The sequence below is a fragment of the Bidens hawaiensis genome, unplaced genomic scaffold (assembly GCF_021521415.1).
Source record: "Bidens hawaiensis isolate Kalapana, Puna unplaced genomic scaffold, B.hawaiensis_p1.1 tig00019220_1, whole genome shotgun sequence".
In the NCBI taxonomy this organism is placed as follows: domain Eukaryota; kingdom Viridiplantae; phylum Streptophyta; class Magnoliopsida; order Asterales; family Asteraceae; genus Bidens; species Bidens hawaiensis.
This window is the reverse complement of record NW_027492916.1, coordinates 291769-307399: the sequence shown is the minus strand read 5'-3', so window position 1 is coordinate 307399 and position 15631 is coordinate 291769. Positions and strand designations below refer to the sequence as shown.

The 15631-nt window shown below is 35.3% G+C and overlaps 1 protein-coding gene across 1 annotated transcript; it reads left to right on the top strand.

Moving 5' to 3' along the window:
* The first annotated feature begins 3851 nt into the window (after positions 1 to 3851).
* On the top strand, positions 3852 to 10068 carry LOC143557891 (uncharacterized). The gene is made up of 9 exons (XM_077046855.1): positions 3852 to 4009; positions 5607 to 5770; positions 5859 to 5982; positions 6065 to 6194; positions 7302 to 7363; positions 7617 to 9507; positions 9598 to 9681; positions 9776 to 9880; positions 9957 to 10068. Exons 1-9 carry the CDS (start codon positions 3852 to 3854, stop codon positions 10005 to 10007), a joined length of 2769 nt encoding a protein of 922 aa, XP_076902970.1. The 3' UTR covers positions 10008 to 10068.
* Positions 10069 to 15631: the final 5563 nt, after the last annotated feature.

The following is a 15631-nucleotide window of genomic DNA, read 5'->3' as shown; positions in this document are numbered from 1 at the left end:
TATAAAGAGAAGTTGGACTCTATTTCAGCTAGATGTCAATAATGCTTTTCTTCATGGGGATTTAGATGAAGATATATATATGCTTCCACGACCTAGCATGCATCTTTCTGGTGATCAAGTGTTGAAACTTCAGAATTCCTTATATGGTTTGAAACAGGCTTCTAGACAATGGTATAGTAAATTGCCATCTACTTTAAAGTAAAGGGGATATCTTGGTTCTCAGAATGATCACTGGGATCCTTAGTGGTTTTTGTCGCTGTATATGTCAATGACATATTGCTTATTGGGAGCAATTTGGAAAAGATCAATAATCTCAAAACTTTCTAGGATTTGATTTTCAAAATCAAGGATCTTGGAAGCCTCAATTATTTTTTAGGTATGGAAGTCCTTAACACTACTAAAGGTGTTATCATGTGCCAAAGGAAGTTCGCTGAAGATATGCTTTCTAAATTTGATACTTCTAATCTTCTTGTCACAAATTCTACGTTTTCTCATCATTTGCAACTTCGAGCTCATGAAGGAGTTGTTCTTGATGACCCTTTACAATACAAGAAGTTTGTTGGCAAACTTAATTACCATGCTCATACTCAACCTGATCTTGCTTTTGTTGTTCAGTTTTTAAGTTAATTTATGAAAGATTTGAGGGTTTCTCATTTGAATGCAGCACTTCATACCCTCTCATATGTCAAAGGAACTTAATCTCAAGGTTTATTTTTTAATAATAATCCTTCTTTTGATCTGCAAGCTTTTTGTGATTCCGACTGGGCTATGTGCCCTAATACTCGACGATCGGTCAGGGTTTTTATGTTTCTCTTGGCGGCTCTCCGATTTCTTGGAAATCTAAGAAGCAGCCTATTGTTTCTTTGAGCTCGGCTGAAGCCGAGTACTGATCTCTTCGATGGGTAATTGTTGAACTTGCTTGGCTGGCAAGACTACTCTCGAAGTTCAATGTTCTTTTCATTTCTCATGTTTTGCTTAAATGTGATAGTTAAGCTGCAATTTATATTACCAAAAATCCTGTTTTTCATGAGCAAACTAAATACATTGAAATTGACTGTCATTTTGTCCGTGAAAAGTTGCAAGGACTCATCACATTGGTGCATACCAACACGAAGGATCATTTTGCTGACACTTTTACTAGGAGCTTAATAAGATTTCATTTTCACTCGCTGTTATGCAAGCCGGGGTTTTCTCAACCTCCAACTAGGGGGGGGGTGAAGAATTACATATATGCGTCGTATATGTATATGCGGCGTGTATGTTATGCGCCGTATATACATATACACCGTATATGTATTTGCTATATATATAGTTTCCTTGTTTTTGTAATTTTTCATTCTGATGAAATAAGATTTTTTCTTCCCTACATCTTTTCTTTCTTTCTGTGTCATCGTTCTTCAACGATTACATTATTAAGAAGCCATCAAGATGATGTTGTCGTGTAGATGAATAATGAAGTGTCACACAAGCTACTCTTGAAACCACATTCTGTGATGTACGTTGCAAACCGGTGGTACCATGCCTGTGGTGCTTGTTGTAAACCATAAAGGAATTTATTTAACTTAGCAAACGAATTTTGGATTATTTCGTTGACAAATCCATGTGGTCGGAACATGTCTCATTTAAGTCAATAGGTAGAAAAGCATTTTTGGCATATAATTGGTGAATTGACCACGAATGTAAAACGTTTAGGACTTAGGATCATTAAGACTTAACCACGAGGTAGAAAGTGTCATCAAAGTCAACACCGACTGTTTGACTTCTGCCATTCACCACAAGCTGTGCTTTGTGACGTTCTCAGGTTTAATCGGAATGGAACTTATGTTTGTCATGCCAAGTTTCATTCAGGTCAATACTCGTGGCAAAACTTTTCCTATTACAATCCAAAATACATTCAACCTACAAGTTAGGAAATTATGATGTAGCAAGCATGATAACCTCCATAAAGTATGCCCATCTAATAAGATTGTAATAGCAAGTAAGCACTTGTTTGTTTGTGGAGTTCGGTTTTAAATTAAAGCTTCAAAGCAAAGATTCCATCATTTCGTACCTACAATACCACTTTAGAACATTCTTTTAATTTAATTGTTTAAATAATATAACTTTTTTTAGGGTTGAGCACGGTTCGGTTCGGTTCGGTTTTTAGATGAAACTGAAACCAAAACCGAAACCGAAAAGTCGATTTTTCAAATACACAAACCGTTCGGTTTTTGGTTTTTCGGTTTTTGGTTTTTCGGTTTTTTCGGTTTCGGTTCGGTTATAATCGGTTTTTGTGTGTGTGTAGGCATTACAAAAAAATTCCAAAAAAATTCCAAAAAAAATGAAAATGCATATTAGATTCAAAACACAAATAATAGGCATTTGTTATGTGGAACCAAACGAATACAAACTTGCAAGAGTACTAGAGTTTAAAATTCAACAAATTTCTTAATCATAAAACACTAAAGTTTAGTTCCAATCTTCATTCTTCATCTTATTCATCTTCAAAGTTTACTCCCAATCTTCATCATCTCATAATCTTCATCACCATCAACGGTAGATCCTTTTGGTGTTTGGTTTCTGGTCATAACATCTAAAAAAACACATATAATTGTATTAATATTTAAGCAAAAGCACATATCGGTTCGGTTCAGTTTTTTTCGGTTTCTTCAAAATGGAAAACCGAACCGAAACCAAAAATTCGGTTTTTCAAAAAAACAAAAAATTAACCGTCAATTAATGCTTCGGTTTGGTTTTTTCGATTCGATTTATTCGATTAATTCGGTTTCAATTTGGTTATTCGGTTTCCTACTCACCCATACCTTTTGGTGTCACTACATATTAAATCGAATAAAATGCTATTCTTCACTTGTAAATATGTTTTATAGCTTTATACCAATATTTTATATCATAAAGATATATTAATTTCGATGTTTCAGTGCCTTTTCTTTATTAGAATCATAACTCACTACCACTTAGTAACAAAACTTGGATGAAAACGTCAAAAATAAGGGTGACTCATTTCGTATAAAAAATTTTATAAATAGGGAGGCTGGGCTCAAAATTTTTTAACGAAAATACGTAAATTTACACTACGTATAAAATTTTTTAAGAAGAAACAGGTAAACTTACATTCCTCAAAAAAGAAAAACAGGAGAGAGCTGGGGCCACCCCTTGCCGCAACTATACTTTGGCCATGCTATCAAACAATTTTATGTAGAAATATATACTAATTCTAAATTCATGTTTATTTTCAAAAACTTATTAGTTAGACATGCCACCTAAACGTGACTTGTTTAATTAAATAGTTTAAACTGAGCATGGCTAACTTGTTATGTAGATTCGATATAACAAACCAACACCCAATTGTTAAGTGTCATGTTTTGTGTAATGTTGAAAATTAACATCCTTAGTTCATGATATACATAATATAACTTAACTGTCAGCAGGCATACTATTGAGCTCAGTAGCACACCGGTACCGATCCCGATTCCGATCCTGATTTTCATAAAATGTTGGTACTGGTACCAAAAAAGTTGGTTTGGTACTGATACCCTGGACAAAAGTTTGATCCGATTTTCTTAAAATTTTATGCCGATACCGATACCAATACCGAAATAACATGTACCATTTTCTCTGAGAGACTGACAATCTTAGTTCTGAACTAGTGAAGTGAAAAATGATTGTTTATTTGTGAAAATATACAAACACAAACAGTTTCTTCTCCTCTGCCATTTCACCTTTCTCGCACTGCTGTATGAATAATATTCATTCTCTCTCTAGAAATGCAAATGCTTTTTGTATAACAGTTTTCAATACACGAACACACAGACACAGAGATTATCGATAACTGATTTCAGTAATCAGAAGCAATGCCTATTAACAGGTATGAGATACGGAATGTGTACTGTTTAGCTGATCCACAACTATACAAATTGGCTTCTGGTAAAGATGATCCTGAAGCGTTGCTCGACGGTGTCGCCATGGCCGGTCTCGTCGGTGTTCTTCGTCAACTCGGTGATCTAGCTGAGTCAGTACTTGCTAATTTTCATTTGCCGCTCCTTATTATGCTTCTTTTATCTCGGTTTATGACATTGCATTGCATTTGAGGTGTTGATCAGTTATGTGGAAATTACAACTCTGGTTTTGTTTAATCTTTTATTCCGACGGTTTAGGTATTGGAATTCATGCGAAATAGGTTAGAATTTTAGTTTCGAGTACCTTGATCGTAATTCTGAATCGAGATCATAGGTAAGTTAATGTAGTGGAACTGACCAGCTTGAATTTGAGCATGTGATTGATGCGTTTTAGGTGGAAATTGTGATAATCTATTGTAGAAAATTAACTTTAGGTTTTCGTGTTTGAAAGTGTGTTATTACAGAATTTAGTTGATGACATCTAGGTTTTAGGAAGTGATTTTTATGTGTGATGATAGATAATAAGTTAGGATGCATGTATAGTGCCAAGCTGCTCGCAAGCTACTCGAGATCGGCTCATGAAAAAGCTTGATCGAGTCGAGCTTAAATGAGCCCAAGCTCAAGCCTTAAAGTATGCCCGTTTAATAAATGAACCCCAGCCTGAGCTTCACTTATCGAGATCGAGCCGGCTCGTGAGCCTAAACGAGCTTGGCATTTATATAATTATTATAATAATATATAATAATTTTTTATTAGTATATATAATCTTATGAAAAAATAACTAAATAATACATATTATGTTATATATAAAATTATAATTGAAAAAAATATATAAACCTAATTATAAGTATATAAAAGTTAATTAATAAATAGTAAACGAGCCGAGCCCGAGCCGAGCTCGAGCTTGAAAAACTACTAACAGGTCGAGCTCGAGCTTTAGAAATAGAGATTGAAACGAGCCAAGCTCAAGCTCGAGCTCTATCTAAGTTAAACGAGCCGAGCTCGAGCCTTGCTGAGATCATGCTCAGGCCGCTCGGCTCCGTTTGTTTGCACCTCTATGCTCAGTTTTAACATCTTTTAGGAATTTAAAATCATCATGGTAGGCATTTGGTGAATGAAATGCCGTTGCAATACAGTATGGTCTTCAATTCCCTTCCCTTAGTATGATTTTCTTCTTTGAAGATCGTTTTCCTACCATGAAGAAGAGCAATAATCTTTTTGTGTCTACTGCATAAACCTTGACCATGTCACTGATGATGAAGATGAGCATTTTCTTTTCATAACTTAACATTTCAGACAGTTAAGGTTGGTGGAAGCATGTATAAATGGAACCCCAAGTCCCAACCAAATATCGAGATATCAACTATATGAATCACCTACTCATATTTAGCAGTAGACCTTTATGGTGGCTATAAATTGGTCAAATCTTGCTTTTCCACACTATGATTGTAATATTAGGGTGCACCAACATGGGACTTGAAAGCAGACTGTTTCATAACTTCATATTCTTGTATTTTATGCTAAACATGATGTGTATGCTCTGTGATCCTAAAACAATCAACTTGGACTAACTGTTACAATGGTGTTCCAATAACCACTGCTAGCCTGATAATGTTTTAGAGCTGCTAAAGTGTTGTTATCTTCTTCTAATATACCCATCATTTAATATTATGCTACAAGTCTAACAAAACCATGTATTCATTTTTGAAGGTTTTCTGCTGAGATTTTCCGTGACTTACATGAAGAAGTGATGTCAACTGCTGCACGTGGCCATGGTCTGCTGGTACGCATTAAGCATCTTGAGTCAGAAATCCCTCCAATTGAAAGGGCATTTCTGTCCCGAACATCCCATTCAGCATTTTTCCTCAATTCAGGTTAAATAGTTGCTACTACATTTAGCTCATATTGTAAAAGTATGATTTACATGACTAATTCTAATTAGGATCTCTATTAATGCTACAGGTGTTGATTGGCATCCTAGCGGACGAACAACACAGAATCTTATTACTACTGGAGATTTACCTCGATTTGTCATGGATTCTTATGAAGAATGCCGGGGGCCACCTCGATTGTTTCTTCTAGACAAGTACACTATTATTTTCTTATGAATATTTTTGCATGCTCCCTACATCTTGTCAAATTTACTTACCTATGGTGGGTCTCAACAGGTTTGATGTTGGTGGTGCTGGTGCATGCTTAAAACGCTACACCGATCCGTCAGTTTTTAAAGTGGAAGCATCAATAGATGAAACTGAAATTACTGAAACCATAAGGGAGAAAAAGATCCGCCAGACGAAGGTGAGTTTTATGAACTGAATCTTTTCTCTTTCCATATTGCTTTTTTATTTTATCTATATCATCCTTATCTATTGCATGCATGCATATCTTTAGCATTAATGTCCAGTCGTATGATATTTACTGCATTTTTACCCATAGTAATTTCTCGAAGAGCGATGGTTTTAATTTATTAAGCACTTTGAATTGAATAACTGAATCACAAAAGATGTGTTCTATACCATGGACGTATGTTTAAAGACTAATTATTATTTGTTATTTATTTGATTGTTTGCTCACACAATGCAGTTCAACGTAAAGTGTTTTTTTTAACTGTTTATTTATTTACTTTTATTTTGGGTCAACTGAATTCAGTTATTGCAGGCTTTTGATGCAATAAAGAATGCCTATAAATGTTAAATTGTCTAATTTTGTGGTAGACTCCAGCTTATACTTAATGATAGCATAGTTATTAAAAACCCTCGCTTCTTGCGCGTGGGCCCATTTTTCAGGCGAGGCTCAATAAACGTGCTTCTAGTTCCTAGGCGAGCGCTTCGGCATTGTCTATGCCAAGAGCATGAGAAGATAAAAGCGAAGCAAAACATACGCAAGGAGTTCTATTGAAACTAAGGTCTAGGAGAGGTCAACTTACATTTGAATCTTGACTATTTTAGAATTTTTGGTACTAATTAGATGATATTAAATGTTATATGATAGCTTTTGTTTATTCTATTTGAAGATTAGTGTTATTTTTCATATAAATCATATACATAATATATTTTTATTTTTTACTTAAGTGCGCCTTTTTCCCTTAGGCCCTCACTTTTTTTGCGTCTAGGCCCAGGCAAGGGTATGCGCCTTGAGCACTTATTTGAGATGAAACAGTCCTATGAAAACCTATGTCATTGAACCATTTAGAAACTATTGAGTCAAAGTTGATTTTGGCATTAAACATTTTCCATCCATATGCGCCTATGCGGCACACAGTCATGTACTAAGAGTAGCAAAAGAGGAATATATTATGTTTCCACTGCAGTCTTTGGTTGCAAGCCTATGTCTTCTTTTCCTTGAAAATGAATTTTACAGAAACAACTATCATCCTCATATTTCAATGTTTTCAATAATGCACAGAAAAAAGCATCAAGATGGAAAGGGGGAGAGACTCCCGAGGTCTCACAGTCTTCACATGCCAAGTAAGACATTAATTTAATACGATTTCCATACAAATTCTTTTCGGCCCATTTACTTACGAATGCATCAATCGGGTTATGCTTTATCACTAATTGGTATACTCACGTACAGTTCACACAATTATTATTTATAAATTTGGTTCAAAAAGATACTCTTTGACTCATTGCCCAACCCCTCGACTCGCTCATTTTGCCACCACTACTTAAAATAATACTACTTGCATAAAGCTAACTTGTTGGATTTGTAAAACTGCAGGCTCCATCAATTATTCCTTGAAGAGCGAACGCAGACTGGTGCAACTGAAGCTGCAGGGCATATGAAACTGAAGAAAATGCCAAAAAAATCTCCTTTTGGTTCAGAACATTACATGAACAAGTTGTTAGATTCCCCATCACGTGCCGAGGAAGTTGCTCATGCTCCCTCTAAATCAAGGTTTGAGGATAGCAGTACAATGGGTTCACCAATGAAAAACACAAGTCCGTGTGTATCTTCAAGTAAAGTAGCTGAAAGTCATCCTTCATATGCTGATCTTGAGGTACATGATAATCAAATAACGGTTAATGGTGAAACACACACAAATGGTCTTCAAAATGCCTATCCATCTGAGTCAGAAGTTGAAACAAGAAATCAGGGAACTAATTCTGATGCAAACAAACATCAATTATCAGATTCTCAGTCAATAGAGAATTTAACTGCAACCCATGATGAGAATAACTCAATTACTAAGGTAATAACTGCTTCTGGGAATCCTGAAACTGAAAATGCACCTCCAGTTGGTGCTGACTCACCTTCTAAACCCTTTGCTTTCATTGAGATTCCTTTTAATCAAGGAACTCCAACCGGTGCTGATATCACAAACGATACTTGCATTGATGTGAGCAAGGTGCCAAATGTGGATCAAGTAGCAAATCTGGAAGACGATACATTAGACACAGATGAAATGTGCTCAGATACTGGAAAGCTTGATAGTCCCAGAAAAAGTGATGAACGTCAATTTGATAAGGAAGATTTAGACAACAAGTATCCTAATGACAACTCTACCCCTATGATTCTTGTTACAAACATCTTGGAGACAACCAAGAATCAAACTGGATATGATTTTGAGAGTCATAGTACACATTCAGTTGTCAGTTCATCACAATCAGTTATTTCACGTGTAAATGAGTTGTCTAGTGACACTGTTTTCAATGATGATATTTCTGTAACTGAAGAACAGTTAGAAGAAAAAGGAGCCGATCTGTTGGTTATATCTGATCAAGCAGAAGGTGAAACAGAATCAGATAACTTAGGAATAGAACCTGTGGCTGTTGCTGATGCTAATACAAATGAATGTATTGAAGATTCTGTTCCCAAAGATGAAACTGGAACAAGATCTGAGGTGAAAGAAACAGAATCTAAATATTCTGACGGTAAGAGAGATGATGATGCTAAGCTGAACCCAGATTCGAAGGAATCTGTAGATGATAATAAGTTTGACCAATCCTCATCCGAATCTCATTCAGTACTTGTTTCTGAAAAACCACCTACAATGGAGTTACGAAGTCATGACATCATCACTGACCACGAGGACATCATTGCACCTTGTCATCATGAGTCAACTGTGTCTACAAAATCTGACCATGACTTAGAATCTCTCGACCATGGTGATCACGTTGATGTACAGCCATCTTTTGTGGAAGATAAGGTTAACCAACCCATTGGTCAACTTCCTACACTTGTTTCTGAAAAACTACCTACAATGGAGTTAATCAGTCATGAAATCAAACCCTTTGACCAAGTCAAACAACAACCATCTCCAGTGTTATCTGGTTTTACCATTCTTCCTCAGTTACCGCAAGTCAAAGTGGAAGATCCACCACCATTGCCCCCTCTTCCGCCTATGCAATGGAGGATGAGAAAACTTCAGAATCCTTGGTCAACTCCAATAAATGGTGGTCAACATATTGACAGTCACCAAGAAGTAACATTTGATGAAACACATGAAGAGAATCAAAAACCACACACACAACTCAATGAAGTTTTTTGGCCATCTTCAAGCCTGTATTCACTTCCACGTGTTCTTGAGGAGATGCAAAATGATATTCGACCTATGAAAATACATCGCAGTCCTCTAATTGATGCAGTTGCTGCTCATGACAAAAACAAAGTAATGCTGATTTCTTGAATATTCAACAAATGTAAAGTTCTTGTCGAACAGATTATTTGAACTGATGGTTTAATTATATATATTCTGCAGTTGAGGAAGGTCTCAGATCTAGAGCCAACACAGATACTGAAGGGAGACGAAAAAGATACTTTACTCGATCAGATACTGGCAAAGGTAAAATAAAGTTATATTATTTCTCTCCTTTTTTTCTACTTTAGATGTTATTGTTTGGTGGTTTGCTTAGTAATGATCTTGGTTTGACTTACAGTCGGTCAACTTGAAACCGGCTGTCCAGACGAGGCCAAGCATTCAGGGTCCTACTACCAATTTGAGAGTAGTTGCTATTCTAGAGAAAGCTAATGCCATTCGCCAGGTTTTTTTGGGGTTACCTTTTTTGTTATAAATTAATTATCATGTTTTAAAAAACATTGCGCTTACCTCATTGGCAGGCGTTTGCTGGAAGTGATGATGACGACAGTGACAATTGGAGCGACTCGTAAAACGATACCTCAAATGTCTGACACCATTTGTAGTTAATCCATCAAATGTTTACCAGGTTACTACACTATCCAATATTGTCGATGAATTTTGTTGTAAGCTAGATCTTTACCACTTGTCTGCAACTGTTTTCATTGTTTTGTATTTTCAACTCGAAATAACTCTACAATCATATACAAGTAAAATAGATAAAGCGAGCGTGTAGCAAAAAAAAAATTAATTCTTTTAGCTGTATATGGGCAATAGGTAAATTTGTTAAATGACGATGAATAGTTATTTCGATTATGATCTATATATCATGTTATTTCGATTCCTGGGGTTATTGATGGATGAAAAACCTAGACCAATAGACTCACTCTAGGGGTTAGCTGAATCTAGGACCGATTCTACAAGTGTAGATTGCCTAAGAAGCCTAGGAAGTAATTTAGAATGTTCATTTGTTTAATCAATGGATGAGATTCTATTTTTGACATTTATACTGATTTAATAACAATCCAAGGGTAAATAAGTAAACTGTTATTCTTAAATACCAATAAACCGATCAAATACTCCATTCTTGCCAACCTGCATTTCCGAAAAACCTTCTATCCTCAAGAGCAATGTTTTCAGATCCGGACCAGAGATTGACCCGGACGACTTACCGGGTCACAAGTCGGACCGACCGGAATGTCGGACTGGGCATTGACCCGGATGACGTTATAAATAATATATTTACTTTTTATATATATTATCATTCATGTTGATGGACTATTTAATATTTATTGAAACTTTGAAGGATTAAATATGTAAAGTGGAGATAAGAATGAACTAAAACTGATATTAGTATATTTCTTGACTAAATTGAAGATATTTCAAGTAACTCAACGTTCTCTCCCAACTAAATTGACAAAATAAATAATATTTATTCTCTCCCTGCAACATATTACTTTCTCTCCGTAAGCCTAGATAAGATAACCTACATAACGACCGTCATCTTCTTCTCTTCTAAACCTAAAATGAAATAAAACCATCATCAACCCCGCCGCTCACTTCCACCATTGTTCACCACAACTAATGATAACAACCACCTTAGATATGGGATTATTATAACTTAAAATGTCTTCTTTTTCTTCCATTTTGTTCTCAATTCATAGATCTGAGCGCCAATGATAAGCAGATGGGGATGAAGCCGCGATTTAGAGATTGAGTTTCGATAGATTTTGATTTTTTTTAAATTTGAAATTAGAAAAAAGAATAAAAAAGGTGCTTACCGGTTCACCCGGCGGTTTACCGGGTCCAGTCCGACCGTCGACCGTCAAAACCGGCCGGGTTTTTAGAACACAGGCTAACAACTGCAGACCGGGCCGGTATTGTTAGCGGGTCTCGGTCCGACCGGCCGGTCCGGGTTTCAAAACACTGCTCAAGAGTGATGTCACATCACAACTTACGGCAGAAATACCAGGGTCCAAACTGATTGTTCACAGTTCAAATGTATCATCATAAAATATAAATATGACAATATCTATTAAATTTATGTATTTCAAATTGAAGTGCACAACCATTCAAAATATAATAAACAATCCAGAAACAAGTAAATAATTCCAAATAAAATAAAATATAGATAGTCTTCGTTTTATTGTCTAAAGTCCTTCTAAGCGTTCTACAACTTAAACTTCAAGTCAACTGGAAACCTGCATATGCATAGAAAATAAAGTAGATTTTGTCAACACTAGGTTAGGTGAAAATATTACTAGTTTTCAAGATACAATAATATATAAATAAATAAGCAAAACAAAATAACTGCAGTAATAAACAATCAAATCGTGAGCAATTAATGTGTCAATTGACCATTGCCATGCGAGCAAGCGTTGGTTACTGTGGCAGTCGTATAATCATACTATAATGTGATTATGATGGACCTCTCCAAATGCGATAAAGTAAGCACATAAGCAAGTAACAAGTAACATTTGATCGAATACATACAAATATACGTTTGCTAGTTTGTGTATATATGTAATACAAAATAAGTATTAGTACGCATATGTCCCCAAACTTTGATAAATTCAGTAAAATAAAGGGGAATGATAAATCTCACCTTATAGTTTAGACGAGTGAGTAAAATAAGAATTAAACGATGAGAAAATAAGTGAATTTTCCTTTAATAATTCAAAATTGAGAGTGTAAATGTCGGGTTAAGGGAGGTGACAGCTGGGAATTCAATATTCAGTAACATTCTAGGGTTTGGAATGATAGTTTGTTTATATAGTTAGTATGCCAACTTATAGAACAAGAAACCGACTTGTTTTGGTAAACGAGTAACGTATTAATGAGGAAATCGAGCCTTGTAATCTTCGATATATCGATCAAAATACGGAAAATGAACCTAGACATTATTCCCTAGTAGATTAAATAACCTGTTTGCTCAAATTTCGTGATTTAGGGTCGTTTAGGGAAATATTTAGCATTAAACGAGAATCGAACCCAAATTTGGCTGGTCTGAGCACGCTTCACGCCGCGCGAAGAACCAAAGGCTCCTCCTTCGCGCCGTGCGAAGGGGGTCTTTTACCAGATTTCGATTTTTAGCAGTTTTGGTCCCTAAAGTTCCAAAAATGCATTTTAAGCTATTTTAAGCGATATTAAGAGTTTCTAAGGGCTATTTGACACAAATGAAAGGTAAGGAATTATAAACTAAGTTAAATACAATTAATTTACTAATAGTTGCATCATTTTATTGATAAGAAAGATCTGAATTACATTCCCGAATTGGGTAAAAATACGAATACGAATATGGAAAAATCGAAATGTTACGAGTGATGTGGATTCATATTTCATATATTGTATACCAGTATTATGTATTGATTTTGACCCAAGTATTTTAACATCTTTGTAAGAATAAATATACAATTATATATATTTATATGTGACCATTATAATTATTTTTATTAGGTGTATTGGTTTTTATTGGTCCCCAATGTCACCTTTTGGTTGCTGTCGGTGCTAAGGGGTGTTTGGGATTGCTTATTTTCACCAACTTATAACTTATTAACTTTTGAAAAAGTAATAAGGTGTTTTGAATTACTTATATTGTGAGAGGAAAAGTTTTATAATGAGGTAAAATAAACACCCCCTAACTAACAAATTAGTTGGTAACGGCCCCAACTTTTATCATATTTTCTTCCATCAAACCCCGAGTAACTGAGTACTAAGTCCGTAAAATATTGCTGGCATGTCATGCTTATGTGTACAAAAACCTATTATGTGGTAAAGTACATGGCACCCATCTATCTCTTTGAATCAGTTAACTTCAATAGTATTTGTAGATCCAGTCCCTAAAAACTTCAACTGATCTTCTTCTAAACTCCCAACGAGTTGACATCACATTATGAGCAAGAGAGAGAGAGACAGAGAGAAAGCGCATGGCAGAGAGAAATACACAGACAGAAAGTGAGAGAGTTGCAAGAATCAATTCATGACGACCACCATAGACGACGGCAACAACAGTGGCAAGAACAACCGATAGTTGCTGCCATATTTCCGACACCAGCAGCGAAAACGGGGGTGTTCAGTTGTGATGGCCTTGCATCACAGCATGAACTGTAGACGAAACACTAACGACAAGGTTCTGCTATTGTATAACGAAAGAGGTGACGATTTGACATCCGACGGTCAGTAATGGCACTGCCAAGGACCAATCACACAATAGGAAATTAATCGATAGGGTACAAAGCATTCCAAAAGACATGACTCATGATTTTGGCGATGAGAACGACTTTCCGGAAAACACCGATTTTTCGTCTTGTTGATCCTGTATTCAAACAAACACCTTAAAGAGATGTATGATTACCATATCACTATCGAGCCATTGTTGCTAGATTATTCGAACCGATGATTAAAATTGAGTTTGCCTTTTGGGTGAAACATGTGGTTGGAATCAACCAAGTGGGTGGTTTTTTTTTTTTTTTTTTGGGGTATGTAATCAGGTTTAAAGCCAAAAGCTATGCCACATAAGATATTTGACACCGAAACATGACATGTCAGCAAGAAGTTAACGAATTTGTACTCAGTTAGTCGGGGTCTGATGGAAGAAAATATTAGTAAAAATTGGGACCGTTACCAACCATTTATTAGTTGGGGCCGACATGACTAAAAGGTGATATTTGGGACCAATGAAAACCAATACACATCTATATTATAATATATCAAAATATTAATTATATCTTATTATATATTAGTTTGGTAATTGTTGATGGACCATATGACCCTCATTAGCTAGGGTATACCCTTTGGTAAAGGGAGAGAAGAAATTAACATCATAACCTAATCACACAAACATAAATTCCATGTGCCTCCTCTCTCTTGAAATCGGTTCCTCTCTAGAACCCTAATCCCTATGCTTAACTATGCATCCTAAAGGGGAACTAGACCAAGCTGACAATCATATTGTCTAGATCATACTCTACTGTTAATGCTACTTTTTCCATGCTGTAACAGGTACGCATATAATTATATGTCTATCATATTATCATGTTATTCCATTAATAACATTAAGAACTGATCAACATGTGGAACTAATTCAAAACGGAATATTCAAACATAATTATTTTATCATTTAGCATACTATCTACTTGTATCTAGCCTGTATTCTATGGTCCCCAGTCTTAAATAAATCCATGCATATATATACTTAATATGATTTCTTCTAAAATGTACCTAAGTTTCTTATGACATATGGAAGTTAAGAAAATCAAATCAAGTCTAAGATATGTATGACAGATTCCACGTCACGCACATCATTGAAACTTTTCTTGTAGCTTTCCTAGAGATCTCGAAGACCAGTGGGATCATTAAATGTCTTAATCATAACTTGCAGCATTTGCAAGAGGTGAGGAGTGAAAAATTGATTTTATCTCAATTACACCTATTGTACAAGACATTGCTCCATTACAACACTGTTCCAGCAAAACTTATCTCCTTAGAGTTTAATACTACTCTTACAAAATTTTCATTGCTGCTTAAATGTGGACATATTCAGATTTCTTACTATAATAATCCGCACCAAGAAAAACTACGACGACTTACATCATTAACTTGTTTCTCTATTAGAATCTATTGGTCTTTAAATATTGACCCTAAGCATGCAAATTTCCTAAAGGCTTCTAAGGTAAGTGGGAGCAGTAAAAATCTTTATAATGACTTGTCAGAAGTATAGAAGGCGGGTGAAGTGGTCATTAAATTTTACTTAGAATTTAACTCCGATTATACCTCTTCAACACCATAATGCAGCAACTCTTACACACTTAGAATCCTGAAAATGATAGAAATATAACAAAGAGCTAATCCATAAAACTAAAACTTTTAATAATTACCCAATAATCAACTCAGGAGGTCATCTAGGTTTTAAAACCTACTAACTTTGATGATTATGTAACATCTCTAACTAAAATTGAAGTGGATGTTGGAAAGTTTATTAATTCTACTTCTTCTTATTAAACCCCGTTAGCCTCAATCAATCTGGATGGAATAAAGCTATTATTGGCAAACTAAATTAATCCTAAAAAGTATGACTGATTGTTAAAGGTTATATTCAAAAGGAAATAAATTATTAAAGAATCTTCTTACATATGTCATAAAAGATTTCTTTAAGGAT